We start from the raw sequence: 18,890 nt of genomic DNA on the forward strand, positions 1-18,890 counted from the left end.
TCCCTCTGACAGCCTGAAGGCACCAAGAGCTCAAACAAGTGCTCAGGCTATGGTGGGGGTGCCCTCACATCACCTCAGCTTCCGACCCCTCTGAGTCCCCTGATTTTTACATTTAATAGGTTTTCCACCACTATAATACTTCCTTCTGCACAGGAAAAATACAGACTTTTCCATGGCTGGCTACCTTGAAGGTCTGGGTTGGTTTTGTTCCAGTTGTTCCAGTGTTTTCCCATGGAGCCTCTCCAGAGCAGGAAGTTGTGGCCCTGGAACTTGTCCTCTGACCTGCCCACCCCTCCTCACTCATCCAGAGACACGAATCTTTTACATAAGAATGTTTATTGACAGAAATACATGATGCTCTCAAAATATATTTGTAGGAAAATGCAAGAATAATCTCTTACAATCCAGTTCCTCAGTAAATTCCAGTGTAAATCAGACTCCTGTCCCCGTGAGAGGTGCTGCTACACACAGGATGTAAGAGCTCTACTATATGTGCAAGGTTCAACAGGTAACCACCTGGGGAATTAGGTTTTCCTTCACCAGTCCCTCATGGATTATGACTTCTGTGTGTCTTGTGTAGGCAGCAGTCACAGTATCAACCTCATCAGCTGGGTCACGGCACTGTGAGCGGGAGATAAAATGCTCCTAAAGTATTTACACGCTTCCTCTTGAATCTGAAAATAGAAAAGTCTCTTGCAAGGACATCTGAGCTGCTTGTAAAGCTCTCGCCGAAAGGTAAGAGCAGGAATCTCTTGGTACAATGTGTGGGATGTTAAAGCTGGTTTGGGGCAGAGAAGAGAAGCACAGGGAAGGGAGGAGGGGCAGGGAGGAAGGAAATGCCTCGGTAAATCTTATTTTTTATTTATTATTTTTGGTCTAACAATTATGGCTACAGTCTACAAAGGGAAGGGTTAAGGCCAAAGATGCTCATTGCTGCATTTCCTACTTGATTTTTTTTTTCCCAAAAAAAGAATGTTCTCAACACTAAAAAAACAAAAGTACTATTTTCTTTTCCTGTGGAAATAGTTCTTTTAAATAGGGGAAGGAAAATCTACTATAAAATATTAGTGGTTTAAAAATATGGTGTCTGGAAAAATAAATAAATGTACAATTCCTATTCAAATATAAATCACTATAAGCACTTGCTGAGCAGTTAATATCCTCACTGGTCTCTGCTCGGGAAGATTTAAAGTTACTTGATCTCAAGCCTCTGTAGGATTCTCTTGGAAAGTCTTTGGACCTGAGTCATTAAAGCACTTTGGCATCTCTTTGCTGGGAAGGGGGAATCTTTAGGCACATGCCAAAGCCTGGAGATGCCATCCAGGGGTGTCCTCATGGCAACTCAGCCCTGGTGGCCACAGCATTGCTGCTGCCCCGTGTTTGTTTTCTGGGAAGGACAGAAATGTGAGGAATGGACCTGCTGCTTGTCTGTCAGGGCAGCTGGGAGGCCACATTGCTCACAGGAGCAGTTGTGGATGCTGAGGTCCATTCTCTGAGACTCGTGGCTGTGTTAAAGAGCTGAACTTGATGCTGCCAGAACAGGGACAAAGCTGTGGCACAAAGTTACCTGGGCAAGAGGTGTTTTTCTGCTTCATGTCAAATTTTTATCTCCTACCAGGCTGGCCTTTAGCTTTTTTTTTTTTTTTTTTTTATTTTTAAGATTTTAATTTTTTTTTTTAATTTATTTGTTATTTCCCCTCCCCTCCAAAATTACTTCCCCGTAGTGCAGTGCACAGGTAAGTGAAATGTGCGGAATACATTGCTAATGAATAGCAGGAATATTTACATACAAAAATAGAAAGGTTTGAACACTTCAGACTCTGCCCTTCAGTGCAGGACAGAAGGGGGAAGAGCCACTTGTATCTTCTGCCAGTGCCTGTCTGTCCTGGGGCTGAGCAAAACACCCCAATCCCCTCCTTCCTGAGTACTCCCAACCCCACCAGGGTTTCTCCAGGCTTCCCATTGCTTGGCTCTGCTTTTCCCCTCATTCAGGGCAGCCGTGGGAGCAGATCCCAGGCGGGTTGACTTGGTGGCAGAGCCCAGAGGAAATGTCCCCATTGTGCCTTGGTTTATGGCAAGCAGAGGAGCAGGGCTGTGTTTGGGCATCGCTCTGATCTGCAGCTCCTCTGGCTTGCAGAGGGTTTGGGACAAGCACCATCCTCACTCTGGGAGAGGGACTCAGCCCAGTCACCTTCTGGTCCTCGTGTACTGGAGGATGGACCCCAGCTGGAGGATGATCCCTGCCTCTGCCAGCACTGAGCTGCTTCACCAGAGCAAAGACATGAAACTCTCCCCAACCTTTTAGAGCTGTGGTGGGGAATCAAAATCCAGAAATGGCCTCAGTCCAGCCATGTTTTTCTTCTCCCCTCGAAAGGCTTCAGCACAGGGAGACCTGGGTGACAGACCAAGGGCTGCAGGACAAAGCTCAGCCCCAGCTTTGCTGCTGAGCTGGAAGTTGCTTTGCAGGTCTCTGATATTTTAGTGGCTTGTGAAGAAGAGCTTGAGGCTGAGCTTTTAAACCTTGAGGGTGTGAAACACCAAGGCCACCTGAATGCCACTGAGCTTCCTGGCTCACGTTCTGCTGCTCTTCTACCTCTTCTGCTGCTCATGCAGGAAAATGTGCCCTCAAAAATCACAAACCATCGTGGTGCCTGTGTCCCACAGTCTCGTGGAGGATGGATGAGGACTGTGAGATGCTGCTTGTAATTCCTGGAAGGCAAGTGATCCTTCCAGAGGGAAATGCAGCACCAGAGCTGGGCTCCTGCACCACAAAACCCCCAACATCACACCTGGGCTAGAGACCAGGCATCCCTCTTGCTCACCACACCCTTCCTAAAGAGGGATAACCTCAAGGAATATCTCCTTTTCCTCTCACTCCATCTCATCCTTTCAAAACAAGAAGCTGCTGCAGCTCTCTTGGTCTGCACGTGGGTGCAGGATCTGTTCCTCAGCCCTTGGCACGGGGGCTGATCATCACTTGGCACTGCTGCATCCCTGCCATCCCACTGGGTCAGGATGCATCCATTTGCCTGTGGCACAACGAGGGGCTCATGTGCGTTTCAGCTCTGGGGAGAGGCTGGAAACTGGATTAAAAAGGAACAGGCTGTTCCAGCTTTTTTCATTCACTACCTGGGTGTCAGGGAGGGCAGGGTGATGACTAAACAGCGTGGGCCAGAGGATTTGTCGAGCTGTAACTGCCAGGTGCTGCTTTGCTGTCAGATGCACTCCATCTCTCGTCCTATTTATTTTATTTCTCTTGATTTTTGAGTCATTCAGTAGCTGGAGGATGTGGCTGGCATGGTCAGATGTGGGATGGGAGGGGACATGCTTGGAGGAGACACCAGCAGCTCTTCAGGAGCAGAGCCACCCTGTTTGCCCATGGCTGGTCAGGTCTGGCGTGGGACGGGGGTGGGAGTTGGAGGATCCTTGGCCAGATGTGGCCACCAAAGTGGCTTGTGTTGTTGTGCCCCAGAGGTGTCTTCTCACGTCCTTTTCTCTTCCATCCTGCACCCCATGTGGTGGCACAAGGGGCCACAATTAATTCATTAAGAGATTTTCTGCTTTTGGGGGGAATTTTGCCTTATTTTGGAGCTCTGTGTGTGTGTGTGTAGGGTTTGTGGGGTTTTTTTTGGTGGGGGGTGGTTGTTTTTCTCTTGATCAAGTTCTGCATCCTATAAATGCGTGTCCTCCTCTTCCTCCAGGTCCTCCTTCATGAGGGTGTCCAGAGGAACGATCCAGCTGTCCCCCAGCTCACCGTTGAGGTTCACCTTCTTCTCCTGCATTTCAGAGGAGGTCTCCATCACCTCCAGCGTGGGGTTGTCATGGTAGCCATTCTCCATGGTCTGCATCTCCTCGGTCAGGCGCTGCTATGAGGAAAGAAAGCCATAAACCCCACTGAACAACACCTTGGCCATGCTGCAAGTGTCACCTCAGGGCTGTCAGCTGCCAGCCAGCTGTGACAGCTGCCCCATATAGATTTACATAGCTACATATAGAGACTTTTATGGTGAGGTTGAGGCAGGGGGCAGCGAGGGGATAGCATGGAGCTGGCAAGAGGAAGACTCTGCTGATGATGGGAAGGAGGAAAGAGCAGCCAGACACATGTGGAAAACCTCCAGGAGCAGCTGCCAGCTTCAGTTTGTTCCATCCAGGACCTTGGGAAGAGGTTGAGCAACACTGCATCCCAACTCCTGCCTCCCTACCTCAAATCTGCTCTTCCCATCCCCTTTCTATTCACCCCTGTCCCTTTTCTAGTTGCTTTATGATTCTTCTCCTTTATTCAGGGGCAGCTCCCATCTGCCAGATCTTGAGCATTATCCTTCCTCATTGTAGAACTCTCAGTGGAAACCAGGCGGGGAAAGATGGAATCAGACATTTTATCACCCTGGTCCTTTGGTGTGATGTGCTTCAGGCTCCAGCTCAGCCCTTCATCCCTTGGCAGAACCCCAGCCCATCCTAATTTTGAATTCACTTGGGCTTCTGCATCCCCATCCTTCCCTAGAGAGATTCAGTGGGGAACTGCAGTCCTTGCTCAGCCATTTTTTGGGAAGCACAGGGCTCTTGGTGGGTCCTTCATCCCCATCCTTCCCTGGAAGGATTCAGTGGGGAGCTGCAGTCCTTGCTGAGCTCTTTTTGGGGAGCCCTGCTAAAATCTGCCTGGATTCACAGCTTGCTCTATTACAGTGCTCCTATAAATGTCAGGAGACAGGCGTGGGAGGGAATCCATGGAGAAGGAGAGGGATGGAGAAGCAAAATTGCAGGGCTTGGTGCTGGCAGAAGGGCTGCAAAGGCGCTGCTGGGAGTCCCCTGTGTCACTCCCCTGTGGCAGGGTGGGGATGCTCAAAAAGCAGAGGACACACCTGGGCTCTCCCAAGGGCTGCTTCCCTGTGGGATTGCTGGTCTCCCACCATGGCAAGGCACCTTCCAGCCATGCAGCAAGAGGAAAGGGGCTGTAAAGCTGGGCTTTAGTCCTGTTAAAAGCTCCTGGGCCCTACCAAGCGCCGGAGGTGAGAGCTGGGGGTGTTACAGATGCGGCGCCCGCCCCTCCGATCCCTGTGTTGGAACTCACATTAAAGATCAGGGCCACATGTCCATCATCAAACCCGGGGACATCAGGGTGGATGTTCTGGGTATTTCCAAGATAAAACAACAGGGAGGGAGGTGGAGGGCGAGGAGGGTTGGAGAGAAAAAAAAAATAAAATAGAAAAAAAAAAAAAACTTTCAAGTCATTTTTGGAAACGAAACAGAAAGAGAACAAAAGAAACCACCCAAAAACAAAGGCAGGAAGGAGGAATGTGTTTGATTTTTGGAAATAGCATCTCTTGCTTTGGTTTTGCTATTTTACCCTTTGCCTGGTGGGAATTTACCTCTGGAACATCCAAGTTGGACTGGTACCTATTCCTCTGCACCAGCTTATTTTAGGGACACGTGTTCCCTATTTCTACCTGTTTTCTGAACAACATGGGGTGTGTTATGCTGCTGTCTGTCCCTGGTGGGACGTTTTTCATGCCAACCAGGGAGATTTCATGCAAGGGATGATGAAAACCTGGAAGCTCCAAGAGGACCACAGTGCAGGTCAAATATTTATTGAGGTCTTGCCTCTTCCCCTATTTCTTCACAAAAAATCAAGCCTGGTAAATACAAACAAGTCTGACAGGGGCATTAATTTGCTCTTCCCTCCCTCCTGTGTTCACCTACCTTGCACTGTAAATATTTAAAGCTTTATCCCATGTTTTCCTGTGGTTCAGAGGTTGGGATCGCTGAGAAAGGACGAGCTGGTCCAGGGGAAAGCAATTTGAAGTAGGAGTGAAGTAGGTTTGCTTCTCCATCAGGAGGGTGATTTACCCTGATTGCATAATCTGATTTCATAATTATCTGTTTCTGTCTGCCCTAGAGCTAAGTCCTCAGGAACAGCAGCTGGGACCAGTGCAAATCTCAGTGCCCCAGGGTGTGGGAATGGCCAGTCCTTGCAGGTGGATACTACACTAAAATCATCTAGGATTGCTTCCCGAGATAAAAATCACATTATTTTCTCTTTCTGTGTTGGTTCTTCCTTAAATCCTGCTGCTGCTGCTCTGAAATTTGGCCCTGGCCCAGCTCTTGCAAAGGCTGAGCCCTGCCGTGTTGATGCCCCTCCTGCTGACACCCTCCTTCTTCTCTGCACACAGCCTGGGGCTCCCTGGCACCCACCCCAGCTCCACTACTTGTAAAAGTATTTCAAGAAAAATTTTTGAGGGCTGCAGCTTGTTTTTGGAATGGGGTTTTGGATTGAGAAAGCCTTTCTTGTCAAAATTACAACCCAGGGTGGTGCCCACTGGGCAAACCAGGTCTCCACCAGCAGAGACAGCAACACTGATGATGCTCATCTCCTGAAGGTGCTTCAGGGATGGAAAAGGTGTTGGCACACCTGTCCCACCCTCCTGCCACCTTACCTGGTCCTTCTTTTGGGAGAGGCGCTGGTGGCAGCCGTAGATGGCCGCGACGAGCAGCAGGGACCCGGCCAGGGTGATGATGGTGATGATCAGGGGTGTGCTGAACTCGTCCTTGATGGTCATGTCCTCCACCATTTTGTCAGAGGTGACGTTGATGATGCCGAGCTGCCGCAGAAGGGACAGGTCAGGCTCCTGTGCCACCCACCCACCATTGGGGAACATCCCTGGGGCAGCTGTGCCATGACCAGGGACCCACTTACCTCCTCTAACCTGTCCTTCTTCTCCATCAGCTGCACGAGGACTTCTCCAGAGTCCAGGGGAACTGGGGGAAGAAAAAGGCTTCAGTGAGCACAAGGTGTGGACAGGGGACAGTCTCTGCCACCATCCCCTCGTCAGAGGGGTGACCCAGTTTCTGGAGGAGGGGGATGAAGATGTGTGGGGATGAAGCCAACCCTTGTAGGTGCTTCAGAGCCAGACCAGGAGCCAGAATCTCTTGTGGAAGGGGGACAGCCCCAGAGCCTCCAGGCCCCACCATCTATCTCCAGTGAATGATTTACAAGTAAGCCCAATGACGGGCTGTACCTGGCTCCTCAAGGATTAGTCCCCAGTGTCTGAGTGCTTTCCCTGAGGTTGGATGTGGAGTTTGGATCACCCACCCAACTCCTGCTCTGACGATGAGTAAGAGCAGATGGAGCTCAGGCCTTCCTCCCCCTCCTGCTCGGGCAGCAGGATGTCTCCATCTCCCAGGCACCCTGATCCTAAAGCAATGTTTGAGCACACCCAGGCTGAGCTGACATGGGCAAGAACCTCCTCTCTGTGGTCTTTGGGGAAAGATTTAAACTGGGCACCCAGTTTTAACCACCTGGGAAGAATTCTTCCTCCTGGAGACTGAGGAACATGGACTGGACATGACTCAACATGGCAGAGGGATCTGGTGCATTCCTAGGGGCGCCAAGCTCATTTCTGGGATCCTTCCTCTCCCAAACCACCGGGGTGGGGCAGAACAGAGCCCTTGGGCCAAGCTCTATTAGACCTGTGGGCTCTGCCGGGCCTCCAGCAAGGGGTCCCCAGTGCCAGTGATGGGATCATACTCACAGTGCAGGACCACCCGCACGGCCCAGTGGCGGGAGGGTCTCTCGCAGGACGTCAGCACCACCGTGCACCAGTCCCTGCTGGCATCAAACGCCTGCTGGGCCGTGGAGCAGAAGCTCTCATAGAAGGAGTTGTTCTTGCTGGCAGCCATCCACTCATCCTGCGGTGACAACGAGGGTCAGCACTGCTCCCCCACCCAGGCACTGCCCAGGATCACCCCGCCCCATCGCCAGGGGTGCAGGATGTCCCATCCTTATAGAATGACCCCTTTAACACTGGATGTGCCCCTCCATGCCATGGTTTGGTGGACAAGGTGGTTTGGGTCATAGGTGGGACCCGTAGGTGATCTCAGAGATCTTTTCCAACCAAATGGATTCTGTGATCTTCCCTCCTCCCTGTGCACTGCCCGGCTGCTGCCGGCCCTCCCGGGGAACAGGAAAAGTTTAAAAGGAGTTTCTTTACAAGGAGCCGAGCTCTTGGCTGCCGTTCCTCAGCGGGGCCCTGCACCAGCCTTATCTGTGAGCCACAGCTTTCAGTGTTCCAGGAATAGCAGGTCCCTGAGGGAAGCGGGGCGGGGGGGCTGGGGAGGCCAGGGGGCCACAGCGGGAGCAGGGCAGGCCTGTGCAGCCCCACAGTTCCCCCACAGCCATCTCCAGCCTTTCTAGCCTCTATCCCCACCAACACAGCTCCCTGTCCTGCCTAAAACTTCCCCACAGCTCTGCAGGGAAGAGCAAGAGAGTGTGTCTTGCTTTTGGATGGAATCACAGAATGAATCACGGAGTGGTTTGGGTCAGAAGGGACCCAAAACATCGTCCAGTTCCACTCCCTGCCATGGGCAGGGACACCTTCCATAGACCAGATTGCTCTAAGATCCTCCAACTTGACCTTCAACACATCCAGGGATGGGAAACCACAGCTTCTCTGGACAACCCAAAGCATCCCTGGAGAGATGGGAGAGGGGCAGATGGAGCCCATGCTCCCTCTGGGGTGTTCCTGAGCTTTTTTGCTCGACTCTTTGTAGCATCTGGGAGTTCACTAAAGTGCTCACCCTCCTGCCTGCACAGATCCTGAGGTGTGGATGTGGCACTTGGGGACACGGGTTAGGGGTGGTTTTGGCAGTGCTGGGTTAATGGTTGAGCTTGAAGATCTTAGCAAGCTTTTCCAGCCTAAATCATTCCATGATTCTGTGCACAGACCTGGCCCTCACAGGTCCTGTGTGAGAGGTGCTGTATTTACAGCTCCTGCATGCACAAGTCTTTTGTGTGCAGGTGATCTTGTGTGTAAAAGTGCTGAAATGAGGTGTCTGTCTGGGAAAGGCTCTGCTCCTGCCTGCACCATCACCCCAAACCTTCTCATCCCAACCCCACTGGTGGCTGGCAGCACCCCACTTGCTGCACGGCAGGGATGGAAGCTGCCGGGCCCAGGGACGCACCTAATCAACCCCCATCTTATCTAAATATTTGGGAAGCGGCAGTGGAGACAGGATGCACTTGCTGGGGCGGAAGGCTGGCCCCGGGTACAGAGCTCAGCATCGGGAGGCCGCAGCTGTCCCTGGGAACAGCCACTGTCCCTTGCCTGTCCTTTCGCTTTGCACCGGGACAACCTCCCCGGGCCCCTCCGTGGGGTTGTGCCATCCCTGGGAAAAGAGCTGGATGGGAAATCTGCCCCAGCCCGAGGGCAGCATTCCCTGCGAAGCTGGTTCCCAGCAGGACAGGGAGGAGGGGGCTGTAGCTCGGTGGTTTTATCACGTCTGGACGCTGGGTTGTGCTCCTACGCTTGGAATGTCCTGAGATTTACCAGTCCCTGTCTGTGCAGCACTTTCTGCTTGGCAGAGGAAGGAAAAGCCTCTGCTGCCTCCCTGCATCCTCCTTCCCCTGGTTTTGCCGCAGCTCTGCTTTCCCCCAGCCCTCAATAACCTGTTTCTTCCCCCACCATCCCATAGGGAGGGAAAAGACCTTTTTTTTGGGTAGGGAGGGAAATGGGATGCGAGGCTAAAACCTCTCCGAGATCACTTCAGTGGCAGCTGGTAAGCAGTGCCTGAAGCCCTTCGGAGGGTGAACTGGAGGGATTGGCCCTTTGCAGGGCTGGAAAGGGGCAGGGTGAGGCGGCTGGGCCGGCAGGGATGCCCCTGGCAGCTCCCCCTCCGCCGCTCGCATTCCTTGGCCGCAGTTGACAGCGCTGCCGAGCAGCTCGGATCTGGTTCCCACACTGGCAGGGACCTAAAACCAACATCCCCGAATGAGGTAACAGCACTTGAGTCAACAAACCAGCCCCGCCAGCTGCACGGGCTGAGGGGGGACCACGACCCTGCTCGGTCAGGGAGTCCCTCCGCCTGCTCCAGGGACTGTCCTGTGTCATCCCTGCACCAGTGGGTGTCACACAGCAATTCCAGTGGGCTCCAGTGGTCCTGCTGTGGTTTTTGCAGGTTCTGGTGCTCCCCAGCTCATCCACTGACTCAGCTCCTCGGACACATCTGTGCCCAGGTGGGGGACACGATGGAGGAGGAACACCTGGGAGATGGACACGGGGTTGTGTGGCTGAACCACACACCACAAACTTACTCTAACTAATATTAACAAAACCACAATGGGATGACACAACTTATTAAAGATTCTATTTGCAGTTGGTGACTACCTAAAGATACCTCTCACTAGTGATGATCTGCATTTTGTTTTATTCTTTGCAGAATTCTGGTTATTTCTTTCTCCAGGCTACACCAACCACCTCTGTCATCATCACTTCTTGCTTCACCTAACTCATTTGGGGATTGGGATGACGAGCAGAGCATCCATCTATCCATCCATCCATCCATCCATCCATCCATCCATCCATCCATCCATCCATCCATCCATCCATCCATCCATCCATCTTCCATCCATCCCTTCCAAAGCAGGAGAAACCCAACTGAAAATGAATTTGTAAGCCACACCTTGGAAGAAGTCATCCTCTAGAATGTAAAGTATTGAGCTAATAAGCCTTACTAAAAAACTCATTAAGATCCTGCTGTAATCAAAGGAGGGAGAAGGAGAAAGAAGGAGAAAGAAGGAGAAGGAGAAGGAGAAGGAGAAGGAGAAGGAGAAGGAGAAGGAGAAGGAGAAGGAGAAGGAGAAGGAGAAGGAGAAGGAGAAGGTGGGGGAATATGGACCAACCTGCTCAGCATTGGTTCAAAGCATCACCTGAAGAGGAAGGATGCAGGGACCCAAGCAGCCTGTGAAACACCTACAGTCCACAAAGTGGTACCAGCTGTATATTTGGGGTTTTTTTTAAGGATTTCTAATTTGAGTTCCTTGTTTTCTGGAGAAAGTGAGATGTGGTGGGGTAAAAGGTCTGCAATTCCTGGGCTCAGTCCCAACTGTTTGCTTGGGTCCCCCCATCACTGGTGCGGCCCCACCAGCCCAGCTGTGAATGGGGTGGGTGGCTCTGAACTGTCCTCTCCCCTGCCCTGTGTGATCCAGATGTGTCCCCCACCACTGGTCCCCCCACACAGCCCTGGCTTCTTGCTGGATCTGAATTTTTAGTACAGTGCCACCCCGACTCTGGCTTGTTCCTGGAGCAGGGTTGGAGCTGTTTCTGGAACACTTCTTACAGCACACACTTTCCTGTTTTCCCACGGGCTGTGAAACACAGAGGATTTTTTCACTTTGCTGTCAGGATTTGGCTACAGACGTGTTTACCAGGCCTACAAAGCAGGGAAACCAGATAGTGCCATTTCTCTGTTATCTGCTGGGCTTGGGAGGCACAAAATGGGCTGCGATTTTCAGGAATACGAGTGGAAAGTTAAGGGCAAGCTGAGGGGGAGGTGCTTGGGCAGCCAAGGAGGGTGATGGGATGGGAGGATACAGCCCTGCAGCCTTTCTGTGGCTGTTTTGGGGTGTAATTGGCATTTTGTGGTAACAATGCCCTGGCTCGTTATTACACCCAGAAGAATCAAAGGGAAGCAGGGTGGGAGACTCCCTGGCTCTCCAGCTCCAATGCTCCATGGCCCTGGAGCAGGCTGTGATGCCAAGATGTGGTTTCTGCCCATCCCTCAGCTCGCTGGTGCTTCCCAGCCTCACCATGCCTGCTTCCAAAAATCTCCCAGCACAACTCCATGGGAAGGAGAGCAGCTCTGGAACATCACTGTGCCCAGAAGGAGGGGGGAAGCTTTAAACACCAGCCTGGTCCTAAGTCCCTTTAGGCTCCAAAATTGGATTTTGTCAATCTGACTGAATATTTTTATACATTCAGTACAAAATTTGATGAGAAGATTTTCCAGCTTGAACCTGCAGCTGTGTCCAGACATTACATGGGGAAAGGGACGGTCTCAGGAGAGACCATCCTGCTGGGGCTTCATGGAAATAAGGCCCCTCCTTGGAATCATCCTCAGCATTCAGAGCAGCATCACCACTACTGCAGGTGTGTGGGCAAGGAGCATTTACACCCAGAGCAGGAAGGTGACAACAGACAGCAGGCAGGTGCTTTTCCTCCTCCAGGAGCACAGTGGATGGTGCTGGGAGGTCCAAGCCCTGTGCAGGGCTGCCAGGCAGGGCCACCACCCAGGCACAGGGAATTTCAAGAGCTGCTGTGCTCAGGAGTTGCATTCACAATGTGTCTGGAGGGGTTTTGTGAACACTGTGTGGTTTCATTTGGAGTCCCTTCCAACTTGGCTGATTCTGTGATTCACTTAGGAGTGACAGGACAAAGGGGTGCAGTTTTAAATTAAAAGAGGAGAGATTTAGATTAGATATTAGGAAGAAATTCTTTACTGTGAGGATGGTGAGACACTGGAGCAGGTTGTCCAGAGAAGCTGAGGCTGCCCCATCCCTGGAAGTGTCCAAGGCCAAGCTGGACAGAGCTTGGAGCAACCTGATCTGGTGGAAGGTGTCCCTGCCCATGGCACAGGCTGTGAGAAGGTCCCTGAAGTGCCAATTTTCCACTGCTTACACTGCCAGAAACCAGAGCATTATCATGCCAAGCCCCATCCCTGAGCCCTACCCACACTGTCAGGACCTCACCAGTGTCAGGTCACTCTGTGAGGACCTCCCCAGCCATTTACTGGTTTCTCTTCCTCTTTATCACCAACTTTAAACTTCTTCCTATTTGGAACTTATCAGTACAGTGCATCTTCCCTATTGCAGGGAGCTCACAGTTTCCCCCAGAACCATTCTGGATATCCCTCAGGAACACCAGCAGACAGTGCCCACCCACCAGAAAGGGTCTTGGTGTGTGGTCCTGACTTGGGCTTGCCTGGCCCCAGCCTTCCTATCACATTTCACTGCTCCCTGGTCTTGTAAAGGGTCTGAAACCAGTGAAATGGAGTTTTACCCCCTCTCATTTAAGGATTCTACGAGGGCATTGAGGAGCACAGTGAGTCCCAAACTCCAGGCTCCTCTGCCTCCCAGCTGCTCCACAGTTGGATGCCCCCCTAGCCCAGTGTGAGGTACAAGATCTCACAAGTGCACAATAACTGTAGAGGAACACCTCAATTTTTTTCTTGCATTTTGGGACAAAATTTCAGCCCCTCACCTTAGGCAAAAAGCTTTCCTGCTAGCATAGGGAAAGATTCACCCTTTAACATTTTCCATTTGTTCTTCTGTAAGACCTGGGTGGGCTCAGCTGGTCCTTCTACTTGGAGAACACAACACTGGCCTCTTGCCCTCCTGCCACATCCCCCACTGATGACACTGCTGAACATGGGTTTGCGTTCACCATTTTACATTTGTGGCACCTTTGATGAAATTCCCTCATTTCTGAGCATGTTCTCACATCCTCAGAGCACCACAGGTTAGAATCTGAACCTCCAACAGCTGCTAATTCTCCATGGAAGTCAAAAAGGTGATACTTACACAGGTTCTGGGTTCTTTCAGGTGGATGGTGGGCCTGGTATGTTGCACCTGTTCTTTACAGATGAGCTGGAAAGGCAGAAGAAAAGCAGCTCTAAGTGGTGGACAAAGGTTGGAAGGATAGTTGGTCACTAATCCAACAGCCCATCATTTGTTTCCTGGGAAAAGAGCCTGACCCCGTCCTGGCTGCACTCTTCTGGGAGTTGTAGAGAGCCAGAAGGATCCCCCTGAGCCTCCTTTTCCCCAGGCTGAGCCCTCCCAGCTTCCTCAGCTGCTCCTGGTCCTCCAGACCCCTCCCCTGGACATGCTCCCCTTCACCTCCATCCTCATTGTCTCTTCTCTGGAAAGCACCAGGAGAAAGGCATGGGAGTAAATGACCTCTAAAGGGCCTTTCCACCCCAAACAGTTCTGGGATTCTACAACCTGGAATTGCTTTGCTGGCAGATTTTCACTCTCTGTGACACAGGAACAGCGAGAAGAGCCGCAGACTCCACGTGCACGTGGGATGGAGCTGAATTAACCCCCCCGAGAGGTGCCCGCCTTCCCATTTGGTGCTGTTACCTCATTTGAGGAAGAAATGTTGGGTTGTGGGTGGCCAGAAGTGCAGCTCTGTGCCTGGTCTGGCTGGTCCCCCGGGGCTGGAGGCTGGGCACTGGCAGGGCTCTGGGAGGCACTGCTGGGTTTGGCTGATGCAGGTCCAGCGTCCTGGGTGCTCTGGTCTGGCTCCCCTGCATGCACCAAAAAAACAAGCAGACAGACACTGACACAGTATAGAGGATGCAGCTGGCACAGCCCTGTTAGGGATCACCTCAAAATCACTTTTCATCTCTAGTTCTGCCATGAAGCTCATTCTGCTGGAGAGGCTTTAGATTCTTTCTTTAATTTTATGTATTTTTTTGACTGAACTTTGATATGGAAAGAATCTGATTACTGATTTGATTTTCTGCTGCTGAAACTCGTCAGAGAGGAACCAAAGGCCATTGGATGACTGTCGCAGACATCTTTTTATGAAAATCCTTTCCTTGAGATTTTTTTTCCTTCTGAGAAACTGAGAGGCCTCAGAAACAAAATGTAAACAATGGTTATCTGCTGCTGTGGAATGCAACAGGTGCATCTTTGATTGGTCTCGTGTAGATGTTTGGAATTAATGGCCAATCACAGCAGAGCTGGCTCTCTCTCTGTCCAAGCCACAGACCTTTGTTGATTCATTCTTTTCTGTTCTTAGCTTAGCTAGCCTTCTGAGATGAAACCTTTCCTTCTATTCTTTTAGTGTAGTTTTAATGTAATATATATTATAAAATAATAATTTAGCCTTCTGAAACATGGAGTCAGATCCTCGTCTCTTCCCTCACCCCAAGACCCCTGTGAACACGGTCACAGGTGGCTGTGTAGCTGGGTAGTCACTGAGAAGTGTGGGGTGACCTTCCTTTCATTTTATCTGGGGTGTCTTCCATGGAGATTTCCTCAACAGACGCAGACCTGGCTACCCGGGATCTGCCACGGTTGGGAGGGGATGTGATGCCATAACCTCTGCTGACTGCACCTCCATGGAAAAATTCTGGGATGACAAGCTCAGAAATAGTGCCTGGTTCTACAGGAGACAGCCAGGAGGGCACAAGTCCCAAATCTGCCAACCCCATGCAGGTGTCTCTGATACCTGAGGTCACCTCTGAGGACTTGGTTAAGCTCTGTATCATCTTAGAATTGTTTGTGCACTGGGAGCAGGGCAAGGAGCACAGCAGCCTCCTGCCTCCCCAGATCCCTTTGAAGACATGGATCTTCATCCCTGGCTTACTAATTGATCCTTAAGTGGTGACAAAGAGAATTAAAATGCCACAGGATGTTCACAGCCTGTCTGCTCTCGGGACTCCTACCTCTTCCACAGAAAAGATGAGGGATATTTCTCTCCCAGACACATTCTGAAGGCTCCAGGAGAGAATTAATTCCAAAGCCATCTGTTTCTCATGAATTCTGCCAGCTATTTATTAAATATAAAGAAGTTTTTAGACCTCTTCAGGCTTAATGCTTGAGGCCCAATTTGAATTAACATAATTTTATATATGATCCTTCAGTGGAGAACAGTCCTGTGGAGCAGGAGGGGAAAGAAAGGAAAATGAAACATCCTTCATGGATATTTTCACCTCATTCCTGTCCACACATGAAAACATGACTTGGGGGAAGCCAGTGAAGACGGCCTTGCAATAAAACCTTGGCCCATTCAGTGATGCCAACAGCTGAGAGGCTGAGGGGGATGGAGATGGTTTTTTGAGTGGCTTCTGTATTCCAGGTAACTGGAAATTGGGTCAAGAAGAGCATTTTCCAGGGGAAGATAATGAAGGGCTCCAGTGTGATCACAGCTTTTATTCAGAGCCAGATGTGAGCTGAGTCCACAATCCCAGCCAAGTCTGGAAGGCTCCATGGAGCCCTCACAGGGTCTGTGGATTCCCTGTGAATGTTACCAGACAAAATGCCAGTTTGGGAGGCTGAACCAGACAAAATGCCAGTTTGGGAGGCTGAACTGTGCCTCACCAGGAAACCCGGGAGCTAATATGACTGTAAAACTCCAGAAGTCAGAGAAAACACCTTACTGGTGTTCAGCAAGGCCCTAAACACCATGTGAACACTCCTACTGCTGCCTAGACAGCAGCGAGCAGCCAAAGCCCTCCCGCAGCACTGACGGACGTCCTACCAAAGTCAGACTCCTCAGGGCTTGTAAACTCAGAGTTTAGCCACAAAATCTCCTTAGTCATCTAAAGCTCATTTTCTGTGCATGCCCAGACAGCCTTCCCTAAGCTGTCAGCTGCACCAGGGATCTCCCAGGGGCAGCATTTTGGGGGTTGTCACACTGGTTCCCCAATTCTCCTGCCTCAGTCCCCAGCCCATCGCTGCTGCTCCCGTTCCCCGTCACTGGAGATCGAGCTACTGCAGCTGATGGTGCTTCAGGCATCATTTGGTCCATCCAAAAGCCAATGCCTGCACTTTGCCATTTGATTCATTCCTTGGATTTCACTGCCTGCATTGACTCGACCTCCACTGAGGACAACAGGGACTTAAACATGTGCTTGTCACACAGACAACCGCTCTGGAAAGGCCTAAAATGACACAAGGTGATGACAGCCTGTAATGGCAGGAGGTGCTTAGGTAGCCAGAGGGAGAGAAAACACAAAAAGGCCTCCCCAGCACAAGAAACCAAGGTTCCTGTCCCCTGTTACCTGGCCCAGGAGCTGTCGTGGTGGTTGCATCTGGGACTGTGTCTTTGCTGCCATGTTGGGACATCGGAGTGGTGCTGGGGGACAGGGATCCAGTCAGAGGGGTAACAGTTTTGGTGCTTCCAGGACTGGTGGAAGGGATTGATCCCTGGGCTGGAGAACTGGAAGAAGGAGGAGGCTGCTTGGTGGGACACTGTGGAGGAGGCACAGCACAGTCCTTGGAGCTTTGGGAAGGCTCAGTCCTCGTCACTGTGGTGCTCACAGTGGTGTTAGGTTTATGATCCTGATCCAAAGGCTGCTTTCCCTGAGGCTCTGTGGTGGGAGAGGATGTGCCAACAGCCCCTGTAGTTCCTGGAGGACTGGTTGGATCAGTGACGACAGATTTTGCAGCAGTGGTAGTGCCCAAGCTTCCTGAACTGGCTGTAGGGCCAGGCTGCTGTTGAGCAGTGGGGCTTGCAGCAGGGCTGGTTTTGGGGTTAGCGGTGCTCTGTGAGGGGCTGTCCTGCCCAGGCATGCGGGCTGGCGGGATGGCAGCAGACAATGTGGTCCCTGATGTTGTGGGGGTGGTCCTTGCCACCGTGGCAGGAGATGTAGCAGTGGGGGACGGAGCCGTTCCTGGGTTGGTTGGGCTGGTGGTGGTGGTGGTGATGCTCTGAGCAGAGGTGGTTGCTGACACGATGGGCTGAGTCGTGGCAGTGGTGGTGGCTTTGAGTGTGGTGGTTGCTGGTGCAGGGTTGGCTGGTGAGGTCTCTCTAGTGCTTGCAGGCTGGGTCACTGTGGTGGTTTCTGTGGTTTTGGTGGTCGAGGCTTGTCCTGGGTCTGTATTATCCTGAGAGCTGACACCTGGGAAAAGAGAAAACACCAAAGTAAACGCTGAACTTGGTTTCCCCTCAGGACGTGTATCTGTAGAAGTAAACACTGGTATAAACCACGAGTCAGTCCCTCAGCGCTTGCTTCGTGCTCTCCAAAGTCATCAAATTCCATGTTCTGGTATCACTGTGTCCTTCAGGAAGTACAGCAGAGGAGGACAAGAGGAACCTCCAAATGTAGTCAAACTAACAGGACTTTAGAGCAAGAGCAGGAGGACAAGGCCTGCTGGGTCTCAGGACACAGGTCTCCCTCAGATGGGAGGTCCAGCAGCTTCCATGAAAAACCCTGCAAGTGGTTCCCAAAATAAAGCAGGTCCAGCCCTTGTAAGGGGACAGCCAAGGGATGCACTGACTGCAAGTGTCCATCCCTGCTAGGAGGGTCTCCCCCATCCCTGAAGGGACAAGGTGACACAGAATCACAGAGTCATTAAGGCTGGAAAACACCTCCAAGATCATGAAGCCAAATTACCTCACATTATCACATGCAAAGAGATTTGTGTTTGTTTCTGAAGAACACTTTAAACTTTCAAATGATGAAGTAGTACCACAGTGGGGGATGCAGCTGAAGGACAACTCACCTGACAAGAGAAAACTCTCCCACTGCAGAGAGCTCTGCAATGTGCAGCGATGCCAAAATGGGGCATTTTCACAGCTAAACCAGTAAAAAAAAATCTGGGACTGTTCTTTTGTTTGTAATCACTGCAGGAGCTCCATCAATGGCCACAGAGAATTTCCCTATGTGGCAATCACCAGTTCTGGGCTCGTGCTCAAATTCACCCCTGGAAAAGTTTGACCAATTTTTCACCTTTCAGGAAACATGGGCTGAGCCACTTTATCCATGCATCCCTCTGGAGTCAAAGCAATGACCTGATTTGGGGAGAAGGTTCTTCCACTTGGGGACTGTGCACAAGAACTGCTATATTTATTTTTTTTTTCCCATGAAGCATTCATATATTATTTCCAACCCTCCAAAACAGGAGTCACACTTCCAAGGTTTGATTTTTAGCCTAATGCTGCTCTCCAGAGATCTGCTTTGTTCCTCCATGCTGGCAAACAGGCAAAGTATCTTCTCTTATAGAGCCTGTCTATTGGCACTGATTGTGCATCAAAGATCTGATGAAGCTCAAGTTTCTGGTGGGAAAATTTAACTCTGCCATGTCAGGATCTGGCTTGAGAAGGACCTGGGGAATGGGATTTGGGACGGGGAGGCTGCAACAAGTTTGGGTTCCTGTGGGAACTGCCTGGGGACAGAGTGCGTTTGGAGGGGGCAGAGGAGCTACAGCTGGGTATTGCACAGGCACCCAAACAGGGAATTGAAAGGAAAGGAATACAGAATATTTCAGTTGGAATGCACCTGCACTGATCAGCTCATACAACTGCCTGACCATTTCAGGGGGATCACAGGTACCACAGACTGATTTGGGTTGGAAGGCACCTCAAAGATCATCTCATTCCAACCCCTCCTGC

General features: G+C 51.2%; 1 protein-coding gene across 3 annotated transcripts in view; it reads right to left on the minus strand.

Annotated features, from left to right (window-relative positions):
* Positions 1-317: 317 nt before the first annotated feature.
* Positions 318-18,890, minus strand: part of PODXL (podocalyxin like) — a 46,752-nt gene continuing 28,179 nt past the window's right edge. Inside the window, exons 2-9 of one of the 3 annotated variants that reach the window (XM_030960938.1) lie at positions 16,558-17,397; positions 13,907-14,073; positions 13,349-13,414; positions 7,527-7,683; positions 6,692-6,753; positions 6,432-6,596; positions 5,069-5,125; positions 318-3,863 (exon numbers count right to left, since the gene is read on the minus strand). In XM_030960938.1, coding sequence (XP_030816798.1) covers positions 3,672-3,863; positions 5,069-5,125; positions 6,432-6,596; positions 6,692-6,753; positions 7,527-7,683; positions 13,349-13,414; positions 13,907-14,073; positions 16,558-17,397 — 1,706 coding nt within the window. In that variant the 3' untranslated portion in view covers positions 318-3,671. Of the gene's footprint in view, positions 3,867-5,068; positions 5,126-6,431; positions 6,597-6,691; positions 6,754-7,526; positions 7,684-13,348; positions 13,415-13,906; positions 14,074-16,557; positions 17,398-18,890 lie in introns of all 3 variants that reach the window. The other 2 variants (XM_030960940.1, XM_030960939.1) reach the window with 2 other exon arrangements.

Source organism: Camarhynchus parvulus, chromosome 1A (assembly GCF_901933205.1).
Source record: "Camarhynchus parvulus chromosome 1A, STF_HiC, whole genome shotgun sequence".
NCBI classification, from domain to species: domain Eukaryota; kingdom Metazoa; phylum Chordata; class Aves; order Passeriformes; family Thraupidae; genus Camarhynchus; species Camarhynchus parvulus.